General features: G+C 44.4%; 2 protein-coding genes across 6 annotated transcripts; one reads left to right on the top strand and one right to left on the bottom strand.

Moving 5' to 3' along the window:
- Positions 1 to 283: 283 nt before the first annotated feature.
- Positions 284 to 13,442, top strand: Slc22a7 (solute carrier family 22 member 7). 5 transcript variants are annotated; one of them, XM_058573194.1, is made up of 11 exons: positions 284 to 716; positions 1,247 to 1,350; positions 1,484 to 1,638; positions 1,754 to 1,922; positions 2,703 to 2,826; positions 3,158 to 3,267; positions 3,708 to 3,922; positions 4,097 to 4,205; positions 4,907 to 5,113; positions 11,808 to 11,904; positions 13,231 to 13,442. In XM_058573194.1, exons 1-10 carry the CDS (start codon positions 324 to 326, stop codon positions 11,881 to 11,883), a joined length of 1,662 nt encoding a protein of 553 aa, XP_058429177.1. In that variant the 5' UTR covers positions 284 to 323; the 3' UTR covers positions 11,884 to 11,904; positions 13,231 to 13,442. The 5 variants fall into 5 exon arrangements, with proteins under 5 accessions (XP_058429177.1, XP_046282106.1, XP_046282105.1 ...); XM_046426150.2 differs by lacking the exon at positions 13,231 to 13,442 and adding an exon at positions 12,537 to 12,895; XM_046426149.2 differs by lacking the exon at positions 13,231 to 13,442 and having other exon boundaries at positions 11,808 to 12,895.
- Positions 6,168 to 9,182, bottom strand: Crip3 (cysteine rich protein 3). The gene is made up of 7 exons (XM_046426116.2): positions 9,131 to 9,182; positions 8,738 to 8,832; positions 8,298 to 8,355; positions 8,083 to 8,214; positions 7,058 to 7,129; positions 6,829 to 6,923; positions 6,168 to 6,734 (listed from the first exon to the last, which is right to left on the bottom strand). The coding sequence occupies exons 1-7, from the start codon at positions 9,180 to 9,182 to the stop codon at positions 6,651 to 6,653; spliced, it is 588 nt and encodes a 195-aa protein (XP_046282072.1). The 3' UTR covers positions 6,168 to 6,650.
- Positions 13,443 to 19,316: the final 5,874 nt, after the last annotated feature.

Below are 19,316 nucleotides of genomic sequence, written 5' to 3'. Positions count from 1 at the left end.
CCCATCTACCCTGCTGGAGTGGCCCAAGGCTACCTTTCTTGAGCTCTGCTGTATAAGTGCCAGAGCTACAGAGTCAGTGACCTCTGAGCAAATGAACAGCAGCCCCTCCCCTCAGGAATTAGGCCAGAGAGGAAGTGTCCTGGGTAGACGGGAGGGCCTGGGTCTGGGTCAGCCTCTGAGGGCTGGATTCTGGCTGTCAACTCTCCACACATCAGTCCACCCACCCCCACCTCCATAGTCCAAAGGTCCATGTGGTGAGCAGGTTGAGCTGTGCTAGGTACTACAAAGGGAGCCTGTGTCAGGACGTCTGGTGGGTGGGCAACATGGGCTTTGAGGAACTGCTGGATGAGGTGGGTGGCTTTGGACCCTTCCAACTGCGGAATCTGGCACTAATGGCCCTGCCCCGAGTGATACTACCCCTGCATTTTCTCCTGCCTATCTTCCTGGCTGCTGTGCCTGCCCACTACTGTGCCCTGCCTGGCACCCCTGACAACTTCAGTCACCAGGAGGCATGGCTGGAGACCCACCTACCCCGGGAGCCCGATGGCAGGTTTAGCTCCTGCCTCCGCTTTGCTCACCCCCAGACTCTCCCCAACACCACACTGGAGAGAGAGGCACCGAGTCCTGGGGAGCTGGAAGGAGAACCCTCAACCGTGCCCTGCTCTCAGGGCTGGGAATACGACCGCTCAGAATTCTCCTCCACCATTGCAACTGAGGTATCCAAACCCGGAGGGCAAGGGACATGAGTGTGATGAATTGCCATTTCCTTGGGTAGTAGCTGTGTGGGCATAAATTACATTCCTTTACCTCTTAGAATCTCAGTTTACCCATCTGTAGATAGGGTCCATGGACTGCAGTAAGAGGCCCATCCTCAGGAGCTGCTGTTATCTCTCATGTTAATTAACACAAGAAGTTGGGGCAGAGACCTGAGAAGGGATGCAGTGAGGTGAAGAAACTGCAGAGGCCTTGCTCCTGTTTCCCTCCCTCCCTATTTTCTGGCTAGGTCTGAGGTTTACATAATCCATCTGGAGGAGGAGGGTGAATGGAAGCAGAGTTTCCCTAGGGGGACTGGGGACTCAGGACTCTTGTGTTATAGTCAGGGCCCTCCATGAGAAGACCCTGAGGCTACAGGAGGAGTGAATTGTTGGAGGGGGGTATTTTCTGGCATAGAGGTATCTATCAGAAGTCCCCAGAGTCTGGAGAGGGTCTTAGACCCATATGAGACCCTTGTCTGCCTGTTTTGCAGTGGGATCTGGTATGTGAACGGAAAGGCCTGAACAGAGTTGCATCCACCTTGTTCTTCATTGGTGTGCTGATGGGGGCTGTGGTCTTTGGATACCTGTCTGACAGGTGGAGTGCGGTGTGGGGTGAATGAAGGAGAAGGCTGGGGGGGAACCCTCTTCCACTAGCTGGGGGTATGGGTCTAGTCTACCTATGTCTTGGAAGCTTCACAGGTAGCTGACCCTGTACAACCCCTTTGCAGGTTTGGACGGCGCCATCTACTGCTGGTGGCCTATGTGAGTACCCTAGTGCTGGGCCTGACATCTGCAGTCTCAGTCAACTATGTCATGTTTGCCATCACCCGCACCCTCACTGGCTCAACCTTGGCTGGTTTCACCATTATTGTGTTGCCACTTGGTAAAGCACTCAAGGGAAAGGCAGGGCCTAGAGGGCTGGAGGGAAGTTGTCAGTGAGTCAGACCAGGCGGCCCTTGCTTATTGTCTTCCTGTCTCTGGTCTGGCCTTGGGCCTAGAGCTGGAGTGGCTGGATGTGGAACACCGTGAAGTGGCCGGCATCCTGAGCTCCACCTTCTGGACAGGAGGCGTGTTGCTGCTGGCTTTGGCTGGGTACCTGATAAGGGACTGGCGATGGCTCCTGATGGCTGTTACTTTGCCTTGTATCATAGGCATCCTCAGCATCCGGTGAGGAATAGAGGCAGTTGGGGAGCGGAAGATAGAGGAAGCCAAAGTCAGAAATTAATCAGAGACTAAGATTTGAAGACAGAGAGACAGAAGGATGAAGGGAAAAGAAAACCAGTAAGTGACCAAGAGACAATAAGAGACACTGAAAGAAATACAGAAAAAGAGACCAAGAGAAAGAAGATGGCACAGGAGAGTGAAAAACAGAACAGGGCAGAGAGAAACATAGATTTAGAGACAAGAGAACCAACCAGTGATTGACAGAACCCAGAACTGAAAGACAGATTCAAAGCAACAGATGGTAGACACAGTGAGAGAAAACAAGAGCAAGGAGAGACAGTGACAAAGACAGAGTCAAGCAGCAGTTGAGGCTGACCCTTAAAGGAGTGGGAATGGGGCTGGGCATCATGGGAGAGCTCAGACTGGAGGGGAGGGTGGGTATTTCATTCATGTCAGTATGTCTTTCTCCTTTATCCTATGCTTTCCTGCCACCTGTGGGACAAGTGGGTGGCTAGTGCTGAGAGCTAAGGTCTTGAAGGTGAGACCATTTCAGTTGAGTAAGGAAGAGACCCAGGCTGGGGGAGCTCCAGGCCTGGGTAAATAGCATGAGGTGACTTTTATACTGGGCCTCATCAATTGTGGAGGGCTTGAAAAGCAGATGACATTCCAGACAGAGGGGACTATGTGAACATCCTAGAGGTTGACAGCTCTAAAATTCCCAAAAGGGAGATGTGGCTCACAGTACCAACTTTCTGGCTAAAGAGCCTCCTGCCTGTCCCCTAGGTGGGTGCCTGAATCTGCACGCTGGCTTCTGACTCAGGGCCGAGTGGAGGAGGCCCAAAGGTATTTGCTCCACTGTGCCAGGCTCAATGGGCGGCCTGTGGGTGAGGACAGCCTGAGCCAGGAGGTGAGAGTGAAGTTAGTGTGTGTGAGCATGCACACTTATGAGAGGGGCTGTGTGAAGTGTCCCTCCCTGGGGGCCCACCATATGTGATAGGAAAAGCCCTTTCCAAACTCTTTAGGCTGTCCTACCTGACTCAGATGGGTCACATCTTTCACTTAGGGTCCCCCCTTCTCAGCTCCCATGTGCACTTCCACCCCCACCACTGAGAGGGGAGAAACAAAGACAGAGTGAGAGAGAGAGAGAGTGAGAGCGAGCGCAAGAGCAGAAAGTAGCACATACCCACCATGCCCAGTTGAGACCAACTCTATCACAACTTCACGTCTTCCCTCATCAGGCCCTGAACAAAGTGTCCACGGGGGAACAGGTGGTCCCAAGACCCTCCTACCTAGACCTATTCCGAACGCCACAGATCCGGCACATCTCATTGTGCTGCATGGTGATGTGGTAAGGGGGCTGACTTGGGGCTGGTGGAGGCGGGGCTAGTGGAGGGAGGGGCAGACTCCAGGCCTGTGCTGAGTATGAGAAGAGTGACGGATAAGAGTGTAACTGTGGAGGGCCGAGGGTCAGTCAAGCTGGGGTAGGTCAAAAGATGAAGTTAGCAGCGGTCACGTGGATCTGAATTCAGGTTCTAGCTCCTGTGTGACCTTGGACAGCTCCCTTTTGTAAAACCGGCTGCGGTTAGTTGCCATGCCTCAGGGTTGCTGTGAAGATTAGAGTGAAGGCTTTTCGGCCACTGGCACATGCTGCACCCTCCGGTGTTGGGGGATTATGGGTGGTGGGGAAGCTCCCAGGCACCGGCGATCATCCTTCTAAAAGATCAAGTCTTCCTGAGATGAGGACAAAGGTGCAATAAGGGCCCTTGGAAGCACTGTAACTCCTTTCAGGTTTTCAGTAAACTTCTCCTATTATGGCTTGAGCCTGGACTTGTCGGGGCTGAGGCTGAACGTGTACCAGACGCAGCTGCTGTTCGGGGCGGTGGAGCTGCCCTCCAAGCTGGTGGTCTATCTGCTGGTGCGCCGTGCGGGGCGCCGGCTCACGCAGGCCGGAGCACTGCTGGGCACGGCCTTGACCTTCGGCATCAGATTGCTGGTGTCCTCGGGTAAGCCTGTCCGGCAGACGCTGCCTGCCTGAGATCCCGCCTCCTGGACACGAAGCCCCGCCCTCCCCCGGAGCTCCGACTCTTCGCCAGTTAGGCTCTGCCCGGTGGGCTTCCCATTCCCGGGGAGTTTTTGGCATTCCAACCTCTCACTGCCGAACCCCCCCTTTCCTTCAGAGACGAGTTCCTGGAGCACGGCCCTGGCGGTGATAGGGAAAGGTTTCAGTGAAGCCGCCTTCACAACTGCCTACCTGTTCACTTCAGAATTGTACCCTACAGTGCTCAGGTGAGGGGAGCCCGGAAGCAGGGTTCCCAGGCAGCAGATCTGGGGACGGGACTTGTTAGTCACGCGCCTTAACTTGCACTCTTCTGCACACTGTCCATCCGCCTCTGGATTCTTTACACCACACCTAGAATGTAGGGCTGGTCAGGGCTTTGTTTACCCAAATCTAGGAAGAGGTGGGGCATTTTCTAACTGTGACCGTGAGCCAAGTCAACTTCTTGGTGCCTCAGAAGAAATCCATCACAAAGAAGCCCCATCTACCATCCCATCTCATTCATGGCTGGTGAGGCAGAACTGTCCTTGGGGATTCTCTTTACAGAATTATAGGGCCCCTTTCAGCTAGCTATTGGCAGATGGGGAAATGAGCCTTACAAGCATCCAGCTTAGACTTGAGTCGGCTCCAACATCACCACAGCGACTGTGCAAGCTGCTGACCTGACCTTCCTCTTTCTTCCACACTAGTCTATCCCATTCTGATAACTTTTCTTTTAGTGGTACCTGATTGGTACCATGTATAAATGGGGGCCCCATCCTCTGGTGGGTGCTGGTCTGGGCTCCTGGCCCCTGGGTGGGTGGGAACTCCTAGCTTTCTTAGCTGTCTAGAAAGGTAGCAGGGCTTGCTAACTCAGGAGGGGAGCCTTGTGAGGCATGGCTTCCCAGCAGGTGTGAGAACAACCTGCCTCCCTCATCCTCTCTCTGATCAGACCAACAGGTATAGGGCTGACTGCACTGGTGGGCCGACTGGGGGGCTCTTTGGCCCCACTGGCAGCTTTGCTGGATGGAGTATGGCTGTCATTGCCCAAGCTTGCTTATGGGGGCATTGCCCTGCTGGCTACCTGCACTACCTTCCTGCTGCCAGAGACGAGGCAAGCACAGCTGCCAGAGACCATCCAGGATGTGGAGAGAAAGAGGTGTGTATATGTGAGCATATGCAAATGGATGCAGGTGCTCAGGATTCAGAGGGGAATACATTTGCACAGGTATACTTGGTGCATGTATAAGTGTGTGCACATGTATTTTAGGGTGCATGCTCTATGCACTTTATGTGCATAAAAGTGTTGAGTCTATACATGTGTGCACACTACAAGCATGTGTGAGAGTCTCTTGTGGGAGTACATGTGTTTGTATTCCAGGAGATGGAGAGAGCCCTGGGCCAGTCTGATGGGACAGGCTGGAGTGATAGGCTCCAGAACTAAGCCCCATCACTATTCCTGACTCCTTCCTCCCCAGTGTCCAACCCGGTCTTCAGGAGGAAGAGATGCAGGTCCAGAACTGAGTGGAATTGGGGCAAGCCCTCCAGAGAAGGTCTACAGTCAGGGGCTGAGAAAGCAGAAGGGCAGGCTCTTGTGACCAGAGCTGGGGGCATCAAACACTAGGGATGAAGTTGCCACTGATCCCCTCTGCCTGTGCTCATCCAGTCTTGACTATTCAGCCTCTAGCAACAGGACAACTTTCCAGAATGCAGTGGATTGTTGGAGATTCTAGGCATCCATCTAATGGCTGGGGGAATTCTGTAAATAAAGGTACCTCTTGAGTTGGGGCAGCAGTGAGGAGCTTTGGGAAGACCCCTGATGGAAAGCCACTAAGTTGGTCCTGGGCTCTGATCAGGTTTGCCACTGATTTTCTGTATGACCGGGGCATGTAGCTTTCCTTCTCGGGGCCTCAGTCTTATCATTTCCCAAATGGATAATGAAACCTCTTAACAGACTTTACAAGATCTGCTGTCATGCTCAAATTGAAATGAGGTGCTTTATCTAGAGATGGTGCTAAAGAAGAGACGGCCCTGTGATACCTTTTGGTGCCAGTGGGGCTGGTGGGCATGTTACCCAATCCCAGGCACTCTCCACTAAACCTGTTGTCTAGGCTTCATGCCCAAAGAAGGGTTGAAGGCATAGGAGCCAACATTTTATTGGAGAAGCCACAGAGGCATAGACTCAATAAACAAAAGTTTGAAGATGACCTTGAAGTTCCAGAATTTATTGGGGAAAGGGATAGGAAAGCCAGGAGACCACCATTCAAAGTGGGGTGGCCTGTGTTCCCTAACCAGATAAGAAAGGAAAAGGGAAAAATTTGCAGAGAAGGTATAGATTATCTGGCCTACCATGGAGCCTAGGCCCAGGCCCTCAGGATCTCGCCTTCCCCCAACCACACAGGACTGGAGAAATCTGTAGCTCCCGTTGGACCATGGAGGGGATGTGGGAAGCCTGAGTTAGGGTGACCTCTCTTGTGAGCGCCTCATTTGGGTTTTATCTCCACTGGGTCATAGATGTAGCAGCCCACATCGCCAATGTTCACACCTGAGGGAGAGAGCCCTATCACCAACGGCCTTGGGTATGGGGGGTGTTGGGTTCAGGGCTTTAGGGAATTGGGAGGGGTCTGGAGTGTGTTTGACCATAGGGGACATTGTCCACACATCCCCACGGACCATGTACATGCCATACTTTAGGCCTACTGTCTGGGGTGGGGCTGCCCACCTTTGGGACCAAACAGGTAGCCGTAGCAGGGGATGTGGCAGTATGGGACGCCATCATGCTAGAACACAGAGAGAAGGATTACCCTCTCAGCCTGGCTCTCTTCAAGCTCCAGCCTCCTTCCTCCCCAAACCACCCATTCCTGTCCTACTCACGTCAGCATGACTCCCAGCAGTCAGGGTCTTCCGGCAACGCTGGCACCTTAAACAGGGTCGGTGCCAGTTTCTGCCCAAAGACATCACCTTCTCAGCTGGTAGTGGGGAGAAGAGGTAGTTCTTCCATTCTAGGGGAAGGGCAGGGAGACCCACCTGCCTTGGACCACCTCCCTGCCCCCTTGCTGCCCAACCTAGTGTTTTCCTCCCCCAACTTTCCATTGTCACTTACCAAAATAGACTGGCTCCCCACAGCCGGGGCACTGTGAGGTCTCCCCAGTGAATGTCTTCATGTGGGGTGGGCCTTTAATGGGAAGAGGCCCTAGCTAGGGCTGTAGTTTGGGCCAGACCCTAAGCAGGGCCCACCAGAACCTGCCTGCACATGCCATTGTCCTTTTCTAAAACCCACACTCACCCCAGAGCCCCCACCCAGGCACTGTGAGTCTTCCTTCCTTGAACTGACCCACATTCTGCCCCATCTCTAACTGCATTAGGGAACACCTGCTGCTTCCTTTTTTTTTTTTTTTTTTGCACTGGGAATTGAATCCAGAGGTACCTTAGTATATTCCTAGGCTTTTTTAAATTTTTGAGACAGGGTCTCACAAAGTGGCCTTGAACTTGCAATCCTTCTGCCTCAGCTTCCCAAGTTGCTGGGACTACTACTATGTCACTGTGTTCATTATTCCTTGTCATTCTTGCAAGGGCTCAGGTGCCCACCAGCCCAACCTTGTCAGCAACTCAATCCTCAGGAAACCTGAGCTCATACAGGAATTGGCTAGGGCAGGAGTGTCAGGTGTTGGGGAGCATGGTGTTATTGCTCCATGCAATGGAGTGGGTGGAAGGAACAGGGGCCAGAGGAGAGAAGTTGAAGTATCTGAGGAAATGACTCTATCCTCATGACCCCTCAACTTGTAGGTCTTTTCTTCCATGGTCCTAGCCTAGGAAAGAGGCCTGAGTTCCAGGCCATCTTTGGCTCTCTCAATAGCTATGTGACTACACAAGGTCCTTTGTCCTCTCTATCCCTTAGTTGCTTCACATGTAAAGTGCTAATACTATCTGCCCGACTTACTTCTTAAGCTCAGAAGCTGACATGAGGGAATATCAAAAAAGGGGCATGGGTAGAGATTTTTCCAAGGACAGAGTTGTAGGAATGTAAAGCAGAGGGCTGGGTAGAAGACTGCCCCTGAAACTCAACTTTTACTGCATCCTGAGGGTCAGAACAAAGAGCAGGAATAGCTGAAGCCCAGCCTCACTTACTTTTTTTGCCATGGAGGAGGCCAGTCCTTGGCCTGGGGGGGCTGAAGCTGCTGGGGGTGAGGGAAGTGATGTTGGCAGGGGAGGGAGTGGGAGGATTGTAGAGATAGGAGCCTACACCACCAATGTTCACCCCTGCAGAGAGGAGGAATAGGGAAGATCAGGGCTTGGTTCCCAGCCACAAGGAATTCCCTGGCCCCTTTTAGGCTCTTTCTTACCTCTGGGTCCAAAGAGAGCCCCATAGCATGGTTTATGGCAGTATGGTCTCCCGTTGTGCTGGGCACAGAGGGAAGGAGTCACTCAGGGTCAAGGGGGTCGTGCCCCACAGGCCTGCTGCAAGATAAGCTGCCAGGTGTGTTTGTCCACTGGCCGGATCTGGTGGGTCTTAGAGGGGTGGGTGCTGGGCTGGCAGGCCAGAATTGCCATTGTGGTCCAGGGGGAGGCAAAAGCAGGCAATAACCCACCCCCTCAAAGCCACGGAGACATGGCACAACTGAGGCTCCCCAAATCCTGGCTGGTATGAGATGCCCCGGATGAGTAGCCCTGAGGTTGCCTGTTGAAGTAGACTTTGGCAGGGTAACAGGCTGAAAGTGGGGGCTGGGGTGGGATTAAGTGGGTTGGTGGGTGAAAGAACTGTGTGCCCTGGCCCTGGCCTCACCTCTGCATGGCCACCAGGAGACAGAACAGTGTGGCAGCGCTCACATTTCAGGCAGAAGCGGTGCCAATTCTTGCCCAGGGAGCTCACTTTTTCAGCTGTGGGGGACAAGGTGGAACTAACTGCAAAGAGCCAGGCCAAGCACCAGACGCCACCAACCCCCCAACCCCAGCCTGCCCTGCTCCTTAGAGACTATGGAGTGTCTCTGGGAGTCCAGCTCCACCCTGCCCCAGCATCATGCATCCCACACAGCTCTCAGAGGGGAGGAGAGGGAAGGGGATCACGCATAACAGGTTTAAGGGTATCTGGAACCATACCATGGCCAGCCCTCACATTCCCAGTGAACCCAGTGGCTCACATAGACCCCATCCTTTCCCTCCTCAGCCCAAGCCTCACCAGCCTCACCAAAGTAAACAGGTTGCTGGCAACGTGGGCAGGTCCAGCTCATGGCTCAGCTTGCTTAGGGAAGCAGACTTCTCACACTAGACACCACTGCAGGGCTCTGTTCTACTGGCTCCACCCACTGCTCAGCTTTGAACCCACTGAGCTGTCTGGGTGTTCATTTGACACCAGAAATTTAGAACCATTCCACCTGGGGGATGTAGGCAATTTCTCAGTCACTTCAAAGAGCATTAAAACCTCCAACCTATGAACCCTAGTGGGCACCAGACTGGGAGGGCAGGGGGTCAATGAAGATGCCTAGATGAATGGCTCTAGTTTCCCAGGTCAGTAAGGAGAGGACAAATGTCTACAGTGCAGATGGCATGAAAACATCTCAAAGTGAAAGGTAGGCATTTTTTGAAGTGATGTAATTACCCTTTGGTAGTCTAGCAAGTGGTTTGTTTATTTTGCTTCACTTTTTGTGGTACTGAGGATGAACCCAGGGTTTGGCATGTGCTAGGCAGGCTCTCTTTCACTGATCTACATCCCCAGTCCTAGCAAGTAGTTAAGAGCAACAGAATCCAGAATTTGAAGACTATCTGTGCTACTTAACCTACGGCTTCAGGCAAATTATTTACCCTCCCTCTGCCTCCATTTTCTTATCTGTACAATGAGTATTATGAAACAGTTTCTACCTCATAGGACTATTATGAGAATTAGATGAGTTAATATTTGTGGAATGCCCAAACAGCTTCTGGCACTTAAATATTATGAAAGCAATAGCTATTACTATGATGAATTCCTTAATGAACTCAAGACTTTTAGTCTGGAAGCCTCAAAACATAGTTTGTATATAATCAATGGCTTGTTCATAAAATTATAATGCTTATTAAATTTAAAAGTATAAGGAGGGAGTTGTGACTCAGTGGTAGAGCACTTGCCTAGCATGCGTGAGGCACTGGGTTCAATCTACAGCTTAAAAAACTGTAGTTCAGTGGTAGTGTCCCTGGATTCAATCCTCAGTACAAAAAAAATTCATATTTATACACATACATATATATACACACATATATACATATATACATGTATGTACATATGTGTGTGTATGTGTGTGTATATATTTATATATATATGTATGTATGTATATCTGTATAACACAAATGTTAACAAGGACATGGAAAAATTGGATCCCTCATACATTGCTGGTGACAATATAAAATGGTTCAACCACTTTAGAAAACAGTCTGGCAGTTACTCAAAAAGTCAAACATAGGGTTTGCCATATCACTTTGTACTTCTATTCTTAGGTTTATACCCAAGAGAAATGAAAACATGTCTACACAAAAACTCCTATATGAGTGTCCATTGCAGCACTATTCAGTGACAAAAAGGTAGAAACAACCCAAAACCCATCAACTGATAAATGGATAAACAAAATGTGGTATATCTGTATGACAGAAGATTATTCAGCCACAAAAAAAGGAATGAAGTACTAATACATGCTACATAAAATCATTAAGTGAAAGAAGCTAGATGCAAAATAACATATACTGTATGATTTCATTTATATGTCACTTTACCAATTCCTGCCTAAACACAGCTCCCCCTCATCTATTAAATATCAGGCTATAAGCCTCAAGCACTTTCTCCTACATCCTTTACTGGAGGGTAGAGGGACCAGTCCATGACAGCTGTTTTTCTGCCTGAGTGCTGAACCAAATGAGGAAAAAAAGGCAAAGGGAAACTCATGTATATCTTTAGATTTGATAATAGCTATGTTATAGCTTAATGGAGGGTCAAATGGGTCTGCCAACTTCCTGCTCACCTCTAGGTTGTGCCTGCCTCCATAATCTTTGAACTCCATGAAAGTAAGGACCAGGGTTGCCTGGCCAACCACTATGTATGTTTCTAGAGTCTCCCTCAATTTCTAGCACATAATGCTCAATAAGCATTTGCTGGTGAATGAATGTTATATGTAAGTCCCCTTCAGGTGTTAGTAGATGAGTGCTAGTAAGAGAGATGTGAGAATAAGAGGGCATTGGTAGGATTTGAAAGTTGGAACAACAAAAGTCCTGGAATAAGGGACTCTTAGCTGCCTATGAGTAAGGTCTTAGAGGAGCCTCTTTCTTCTTGTTGTTCTTCTTTTCTTTTCTTTTTTTTTTTTTTTTTTGGTACTGGGGATTAAACCTAGGAGTGTTTTGCCACTAAGCTATTTCCCCAGCCCTTTCTATTTTTTTCCTTTTGCCCAGGCTGACCTTGAACTTGCAATCTTCCTGCCTCAGCCTCTGGAGTCGCTGGGATTACAGGCGTGTGTCACCACACCCAACCACAGTTGTTATGTTTCTTTCTTAACATACATGAAGATCAACATGTATGATGGAAAATGAGGAATATGATTTAAATTCACTCTGTTATATATACTAGGTAACTAATAAGGTTTTTTCTTTAAAAAAAAGAACTGAAAATTTTCTTTCGCAGCTAACCAGTCCCTCTATTTATAGTCATTCACAAGACCTTACTAATTAAGCTTAATTAGCATGTAGCACAATTTATGCCTATCATTAAATATGTGACAAATGAGAAAATGTGAGAAAGTGTTATGTAAATTATAAACCTTTTTTTGTGTCAGGTTAACTTTGCAGTGAGTTTGTTTTACAATTACAAACCCCCCCCCAATTTTATGTCTTTGTAGACTTGCTATAATTCATAGTGGCATACTTGTGACTTTTAAGGCACTATCAAGAACTTTGTTCCTAAATGAATTTTGAAAGAAAAATCACTAAGTTCTGGTAAGTTTATGAAAAAAATCAGTCTTAATTATTTATACTTTTAGGTTTTTAAAAACCTTTGTTACTCATAACCCTTGTGCTTTCTCACTGCATGCCCCCTCCAACTAGAAAACTTTGCATTCTGTAGTTCATATTACTTAAATTTTAAAAAGGGCTGGGGTTGTGGCTCAGTGGTAGAGTGATTGCCTAGCACACGTGAGGCACTGGGTTCGATCCTCAGCACCACATTAAAAAAAAAAAAAGATACTGTGTTCACCTAAAACTAAAAAATAAATATTAAAAAAAAGAGGGTAGGAATGTGTGGATCAGTGATAGAGTACTGGATTCAATCCCCAGTAGCAAAACCACCACAAAAAGACAAAACAGAAAGACACTGAATTTGCTTTCTTAAAAATCCCTTGGGCTGGGGTAGTGGCTCAGAGGTAGAGTGCTCACCTATCATGTGTGAGGCACTGGGTTCGATCCTCAGCACCACATAAAAGTAAAATAAAATAAAGATATTGTGTTCACCTACAACTAAAAATAAATATTAAAAAACCCCATCCCTCCATCTGTAGAGAACTACTGTTGTATAATCACACATCATCTATGGCTCTTGCAAGAATCTGTTGGATTTTTTCCTTGTTTTCCAGCATCATCTTGCCATTACATGAACCTTTGAGAGAACTCTGTATATAGTTACAGAGTTAGCTGCTTGGGACTATTGAGTGGGATATATTTTGTGATTAGTGGCATTGACTGGAATAATTATGAATTAATCCTTTAGGAAAGGACCTTCTAAACCCTTTGCCTTGAGGCTTTCAACCTATGCTTGTGAAGAAATCAAACGCTTTTAAATGTTGGTTTTCCAAACAAAGATAGATTTGATTTCTCAAGTATTACTTGGAATGTGTACTTAATCTGAGAGTATATAAAAGTAACTATGTCCAAATAATTTGCAGCATAAAAATGTATGCATATTCTAATAAAAAATATATTCATATCCTGGAAAGAGAGAGAAGTGAAATTCGTTTGTCATATTGCTTATAAATCTGATAGATGATGTCAGTGCTCCTTGAAGTTGATGCAAGGTACTAGAAACGTCCTCATTTTCATACTAAGATTTAGAAGGTAATTTATAGCTATATATATGTATATATAATAGAATATATAAACATTATATTTTATATATATTTACATGTATTAGTATATGTAAATATTATATATCATATATAAGATACACACACATATGAATAGCTCTTCCAGTTCATAAGTGTATGTCAACGAGACTAACACAACTTAATCTTAAGAATTCAGACTAATGCAAATGTTTACCTTTTTTTTAAGGTACTGGAGATTGAACCCAGGGCTTTGCACGTGCAAGGCAAGCAACCTATCACTAAGCTACATTCCTTTTCTCCCTCCCTCACTCTACCACCAAGCTACATCCTAGCCTACGTGCCTGCCTTCCTATTTTTTTAAATATTGAGACAGGGTCTCGTTAAGTTGCCCAGCCTGGTCCTGAACATGTAATCTTCCTGTCTCTGTCTCCTGAGTAGCTGTGAATACAGAGATGTACCACCACAAATGTCTGGAAAATGTCTTATCTTTTTTTTTTTTTAATTTTTTTAGTTGTTGCTAGACCTTTGTTTTATTTATTTATATGCAGTGCTGAGAACTGAACCTGGTGCCTCATACATGCCAGGCAAGTGCACTACCACTAAGCCCAAGCCCCAGACCTAAATGTCTTGTCTTTTATAGAGAAGTCTTTCATTTCCTCTGTGAAGCTAAAGGTCACAGAATCAAGAATTCTAGCCTCTTCCCAAATGCAAATAATTGGACTTTTTCTCTTCTCCTAGTTTTTGGAACATGCAGGACTGTGAGATCCTTACTTGTAATCCCCATTCTTCTGCCAAGCATCCCTACAAAAGGCAGCATCTCAGTAGAGACAAGAACATAAAACTCAACTCTTGATAAAAAAAAAAAAAAAAAATCTCAAAAAGAAAAAATACAGGGGCTGGGGTTGTGGTTCAGAGGTAGAGTGCTTACCTAGCATGTGTGAGGCACTAGGTTTGATCCTCAGCACCACATAAAAATAAAATAAAAGTATTGTGTCCACCTACAACTAAAATATATATATATATATATATATATATATATATATATATATATATATTTTTTTTTTTTTTTTTTTTTTAAAGAAAGAATATAAACAGCTGAGAGTGGTTTGTATGTCTGTAATCCCAGCGATTTAGGAAACTACAGCAGGGGGATCACAAGTTTGAGGCCTGCTTGGGCAACTGAGAGTGAGGCCTCATCTCAAAATAAAAAAGGGCTGGGGATGTAGCTTAGTAGTAAAGGACCCCTCGGTTCAATCCCCAGTAACCTCCCCACACATACACACACCAAAAAAGTCTACAAACAAAAAGTCTACACTGAATCTTCACAATTTAAATTTTCACATTTAAATTTTCTACTTGGAAGCATTTCCATCAGAAAACTTCATCTCTCCCCCCACTTCACATTAATTCAACTTAGTCCAGTTGATTCATTAGGGAAGACCCTTCCTTCTTTTGGTGACCTCATGGCATGGCATGGTCTAAGTATTCTATTCACCTGACAACAGGTACTTATAATACCAGACTTTCTTGTATTATAAGGAAAGATACACTTTTATTTTCTAGATAAAAACCTTTAAGAATTATGGCTTTTTTTTTTTTTTTTTTTGTACTAGGGATTGAACCCAGGGGCACTTAACCACTGAGTCACATCCTCAGCCCTGTTTTTTTTTTTTTTTTTTTTTTTTAAATTTCATTTAGAGACAGGGTCTTGCCAAGTTGCTTAGAGTCCAAGTTGCTGAGGCTGGCTTTGAACTCCCAATCCTCCTGTCTCGGCCCCTTGAGCCACTGGGATTACAGATGTGTAGCACTGTGCCCAGCTGGACTATGGCATCTTGAGACTGCAGGGATTACTTCACTTCTAAGTGGAGAGACCTCCTTAGCCAAGCAGAACTGAGGGACTAGGGAAGAGAGATTCCTGATGACATCTTTCACCTCTTGGATCTAGCTCAGATTTGGTTTCCTAGTTATTAAGCCATAAACTATCCCTCATCCTTTGTTTTCTTTCTTTCTTTAGTTGTCAATGGACCTTTATTTTACTTATGAGGTGCTGAGAAGCTAACCCAGTGCCTTACACATGCTAGGCAAGTGCTCTACCATTGAGCCATCACCCCAGCCCTTATCTTTTGTTTTCTTAAGCTTGTTGAGGTCGGGTTTCTGATATTCACAACCAAAAGGGTTCTGATTAATACAACATGCACACTTATACACATAGATATTTCTTCTTGTATACAAAAATTGTAGTGTTGTGTAAAGTTCTGATACTATAGATAGATTTACATATATATTTTCTTTTTTAAAAAAATATTTATTTTTTAGTTGTAGGTGGACACACAATATCAGTGTTTCATTTTTATGTGGTTCTGAGCATCGAACCCAGTGCCTCATGCATGCTAGGCGAGCACTCTACCATTGAGCCACAACCCCAGTCCAAATATTTTCTTGTATGTACAATTTTCAAGATAATCTTATAGAAACAAACAAAAAAAGCAGTATGGAAGGAAAAATGAGTAACAAAAAAAAAGACAACATATAGAAAACAAACAAAATTGTGGAAATCTAGTTGGGTTTTTTTTTTTTTTTGGTAGCGGAGATTGAACTCAAGGGCACTTGACCACTGAGCTACATCCCCAGCCTCATTTTGTATTTTATTTAGAGATAGGGTCTCGCTGAATTGCTTAACACCTCGCTTTTGCTAAGGTTGGTTTTGAACTCACAATCCTCCTTCCTCAGCTTCCCGAGTCACTGGGATTACAGGCTGTGCCATGATGCCAGGTGGAAGCCTTTTCTTATCAGTAATCATTTTAAATGTAAAAATGAACTAATTTCACCAACTGCTAGGATCTAAATGTTTGTTTGCATCCCTCTCCCCAATAAATTCACATGTTGAAATCAAATCCTCAATGCAACAGGAGTAAGAGGTACAGCCTTTACAAAACCACATTTCAAAACTTATGGGATGCACTAAAACTGTATAAGAGGGAAATTATACTTGCAAACATTTAACTTTACAAAAGAATAAAGATCTCAAATAATAATCTAACTTTACATCTCAAGAAACTGGAAAAAGAGCAAACTAAATAAAAATTTAAAGGGGAAACAAAATAGTAAAAGAATGAAATTTTTCATAGAGAACAGAAAAACATTAGAGAAAGTTAATGACCAATAATTGTTTTTTCATTTGAAAAGATCCACCAAATGAACAAACCTTTAGCTGGACTAAGAAAAAGAGAGAATATGCAAACAAAATTAAAATCAGAAATGAAAATGTGGGTACTGGGCACATGACTCAGTTACTTGGGAGGCTGAGGCAGGAGGATAGCAATTTTGAGGTAAGGCCAGGCAAAATAAAAAAAAATAATTTTTTTTCAAAATAAAAACAACTGTTTCAAAATAAAAAAATTAAAAGGACTCAGGAGTATAGCACTTGCCTAGCAGAAACAACAACAAAAAGAAAAAAGTGAGGACATTATTACCAACCATCAGGAAATAAAAAAGATTATAAGAGAATATTAAAAATTTATCCCAACAAATTTGAAAGATCTAGATGAAATGAACAAATTCCTAGAAACACAAAAACTTAAAAAGCAGATTCAAGAATAAGGAGAGCTGGGTGCAGTGGAGCATACCTGTCATCCCAGCGGCTTAGAGGCTGAGACAGTAGGATTGCAAGTTCAAAGACATTCTCAGCAACTTAGTGAGGCCCTAAACAACACAGCAAGACCATGTCTCTAATAAAATACAAAAATGGGCTGGGGAGAGCTGAGGTTGTAGCTCAGTGGCAGAGCGCTTCCCTAGCATGTGCAAGGCACTAGGTTTGATGCTTAGCACCACATACGTATAAATAAAGACATTCTGTCCATCTAAAACTACAAAAAGGTGTGTGTGAGGGGCTGGGGATGTGGCTCTGTGGTTAAATCCCTGATTAAAAAAAAAAAAAAAAAGCTATAGAAAATCTGAATAGACCTATAACAAGTAAAGAGATTGAATCAATAATTGAAAATTCCCCTGAAAAAGTCTAGTACTAGTTGGTTTCACTGGTGAATTCTACTAAACATTTAAAGAAGAATTAACATTGAGTACTCAAATGCTTCCAAAACAGAAGTGGGAACACTTCTAAATCATCTATAAGATGAACATTACCTTCATACCAAAGGTAGACAAAAACACCACAGGGGGAAAAAAAAACAACAACTATAAACCAAAATTTCTTTCTTTCTTTCTTTTTTTTTTTTGTTAGTTGTAGATAGACAAAATGCCTTTATTTTATTTGTTTATTTGTAGGTGGTGCTGAGGATCAAACCAGTGCCTTGCCTCACGCATGCTAGGCAAGCACTCTGCCACTGAGCTACAGCCCCAGCCTGACCAATATTTCTTCTGATGCAAAAATCCTCAATAAAATAATAGCAAACTGAATCCAATAGCATATTAAAAGGGTTATACACAAGTAGGATTTATCCCCAGAATTTAAGAGTAGTAGTCCAACACAGGAAAAACCAATTAGTGTAATACTATTCACCACATTAACATTATGAAAGAAAAAGCATCACACACATATGATCACCTCAATTGACAAATAAAAAATATTTGACAAAATAAAATACGTTTTCATAAATTCTCAAGAGACTAGGAATAAAAGGGAAAGCCATCAACATGGTATCAAACATTTTTGAAAAACCTGCTAACATAGTTTTCAGTAGGAAAAAACAAATTTTTTTTCTGGCTGGGTGTGATGGAGCAGGACTATAAATCCCAGCTACTTGGAGGCTGAGGCAGGAGGATTCCAAGTTGGAGGTCAGCCTGGGCAACTTATCAAGACCCTATCTCAAAATCAGAAAAGGACTGGGGGGTATAGCTCAGTGGTAGCTCATGCTTGCTTTGCATGCGCAAGACCCTAGATTCGATCCCTAGTACAAAGAAAACCAAACAAACAAAAAAAGGATTTTCTTTCTCAGATTAGAAACAAGACAAGCACGTTACCTTCACCAATCCTATTCAATATTGTACTGAAAGTTTTAAGAACAGCAATTAAGCAAGAAAAAGAAATATATCAAAACTGGAAAGGAAGAAGTGAAACTATACCTATTCTCTGATGACATGATCCTATGTGTTTAAAATTTCCTAAGGAATTGGGCATGGTGGTGCATGCCTATAATCCCAGTGACTTGAGAGGCTGAGACAGGAGAATCACAAGTTCGAGGCCAACCTCAGCAACTTAGTGAGACCCTGTCTCAAAAATAAATAAGTAAGTAAATAAATAAATAAATAAATAAAATAGGAAAGGGGAAATGACTCAGTGGTAAAAGCACCACTGAGTTAAATCCCTAGTGCCAATCAATCAATCATTAAAATTTCCCAAATAAACCATTAAAAAAACTACTAGAACAAAGCCAGATCCAGTTACTGGCCTATAATCCCAACACAAGAGATAAGGCAGAAAGATCACAAGTCCAAGACCAGCCTCAGTAATTTAGTGAAGTCCTATGCAATATAGTAAGACCCTGTCTCAAAATAATACATAAATAAAAAGGTCTGGGAATGTAGCTCAGTGATAAAGCACCAGTAGGTTCAACCCCTGGTACCAAAGCAAAACAAAACCAAAAAACCCCTATTAGAACAAATAAATGAATTCAGCAAAGATTAAAACATGAAAATTAGTTGTGTTTCTATACACCTTCAATGAGTAATTTGAGAGAAAATCAGAAAACAATTACACTAAAATAGCATACAAAATAATAAAATACCTAGGACTAAATTTAACCATGGAGGTGAAAGATATACACAAAAACTATAAAATGCTGATTTTTTTTTTTTTTTGCAGTGCTGGAGGTTGAACCCAGGGCCTCATATATGTTAGATAAGTACTCTACCACTAAATAACATCCCCAGCCCCAAAACACTACTAAAAGTAATTCAATAAGACCTAAATAAATAGAAAGGCATTAATATTCATGGGTTAGAGGACTTAATATTGTTAAGATGGCAGTATTATCCAAAGCAAATTACAGATTCAATGCAGTCCCTACCAAATTCCAAGCCTGTTTTGCAGAAATGGAAAAGCCAAATGTTAAATTTGCATTAAATTGCAGTTGACCCAAATAGACAAAATAATCTTAAAGAAGAAAGTTGGTGACTTAAACTTCTCAATGTCAAAACTTACTACAAAGCTACAGTGATCAAAACAGTGTGGTACTGGCATTAGGACAGACATAAACTAATGGAACAGAATGGGAAGTCCAGGAAAAACTCCATGTATCTGTAGCCAATTGATTTTCAACAAGGGTGCTATGACCATTCAAAGAAGAAGACAGTTTC

This window comes from Marmota monax, unplaced genomic scaffold (assembly GCF_021218885.2).
Source record: "Marmota monax isolate L192 unplaced genomic scaffold, Marmota_monax_Labrador192_F-V1.1 WCK01_AAM20220418_F8-fsc00187, whole genome shotgun sequence".
Taxonomy (NCBI): Eukaryota; Metazoa; Chordata; class Mammalia; order Rodentia; family Sciuridae; genus Marmota; species Marmota monax.
This window is presented reverse-complemented; position numbering and strand designations above follow the sequence as displayed.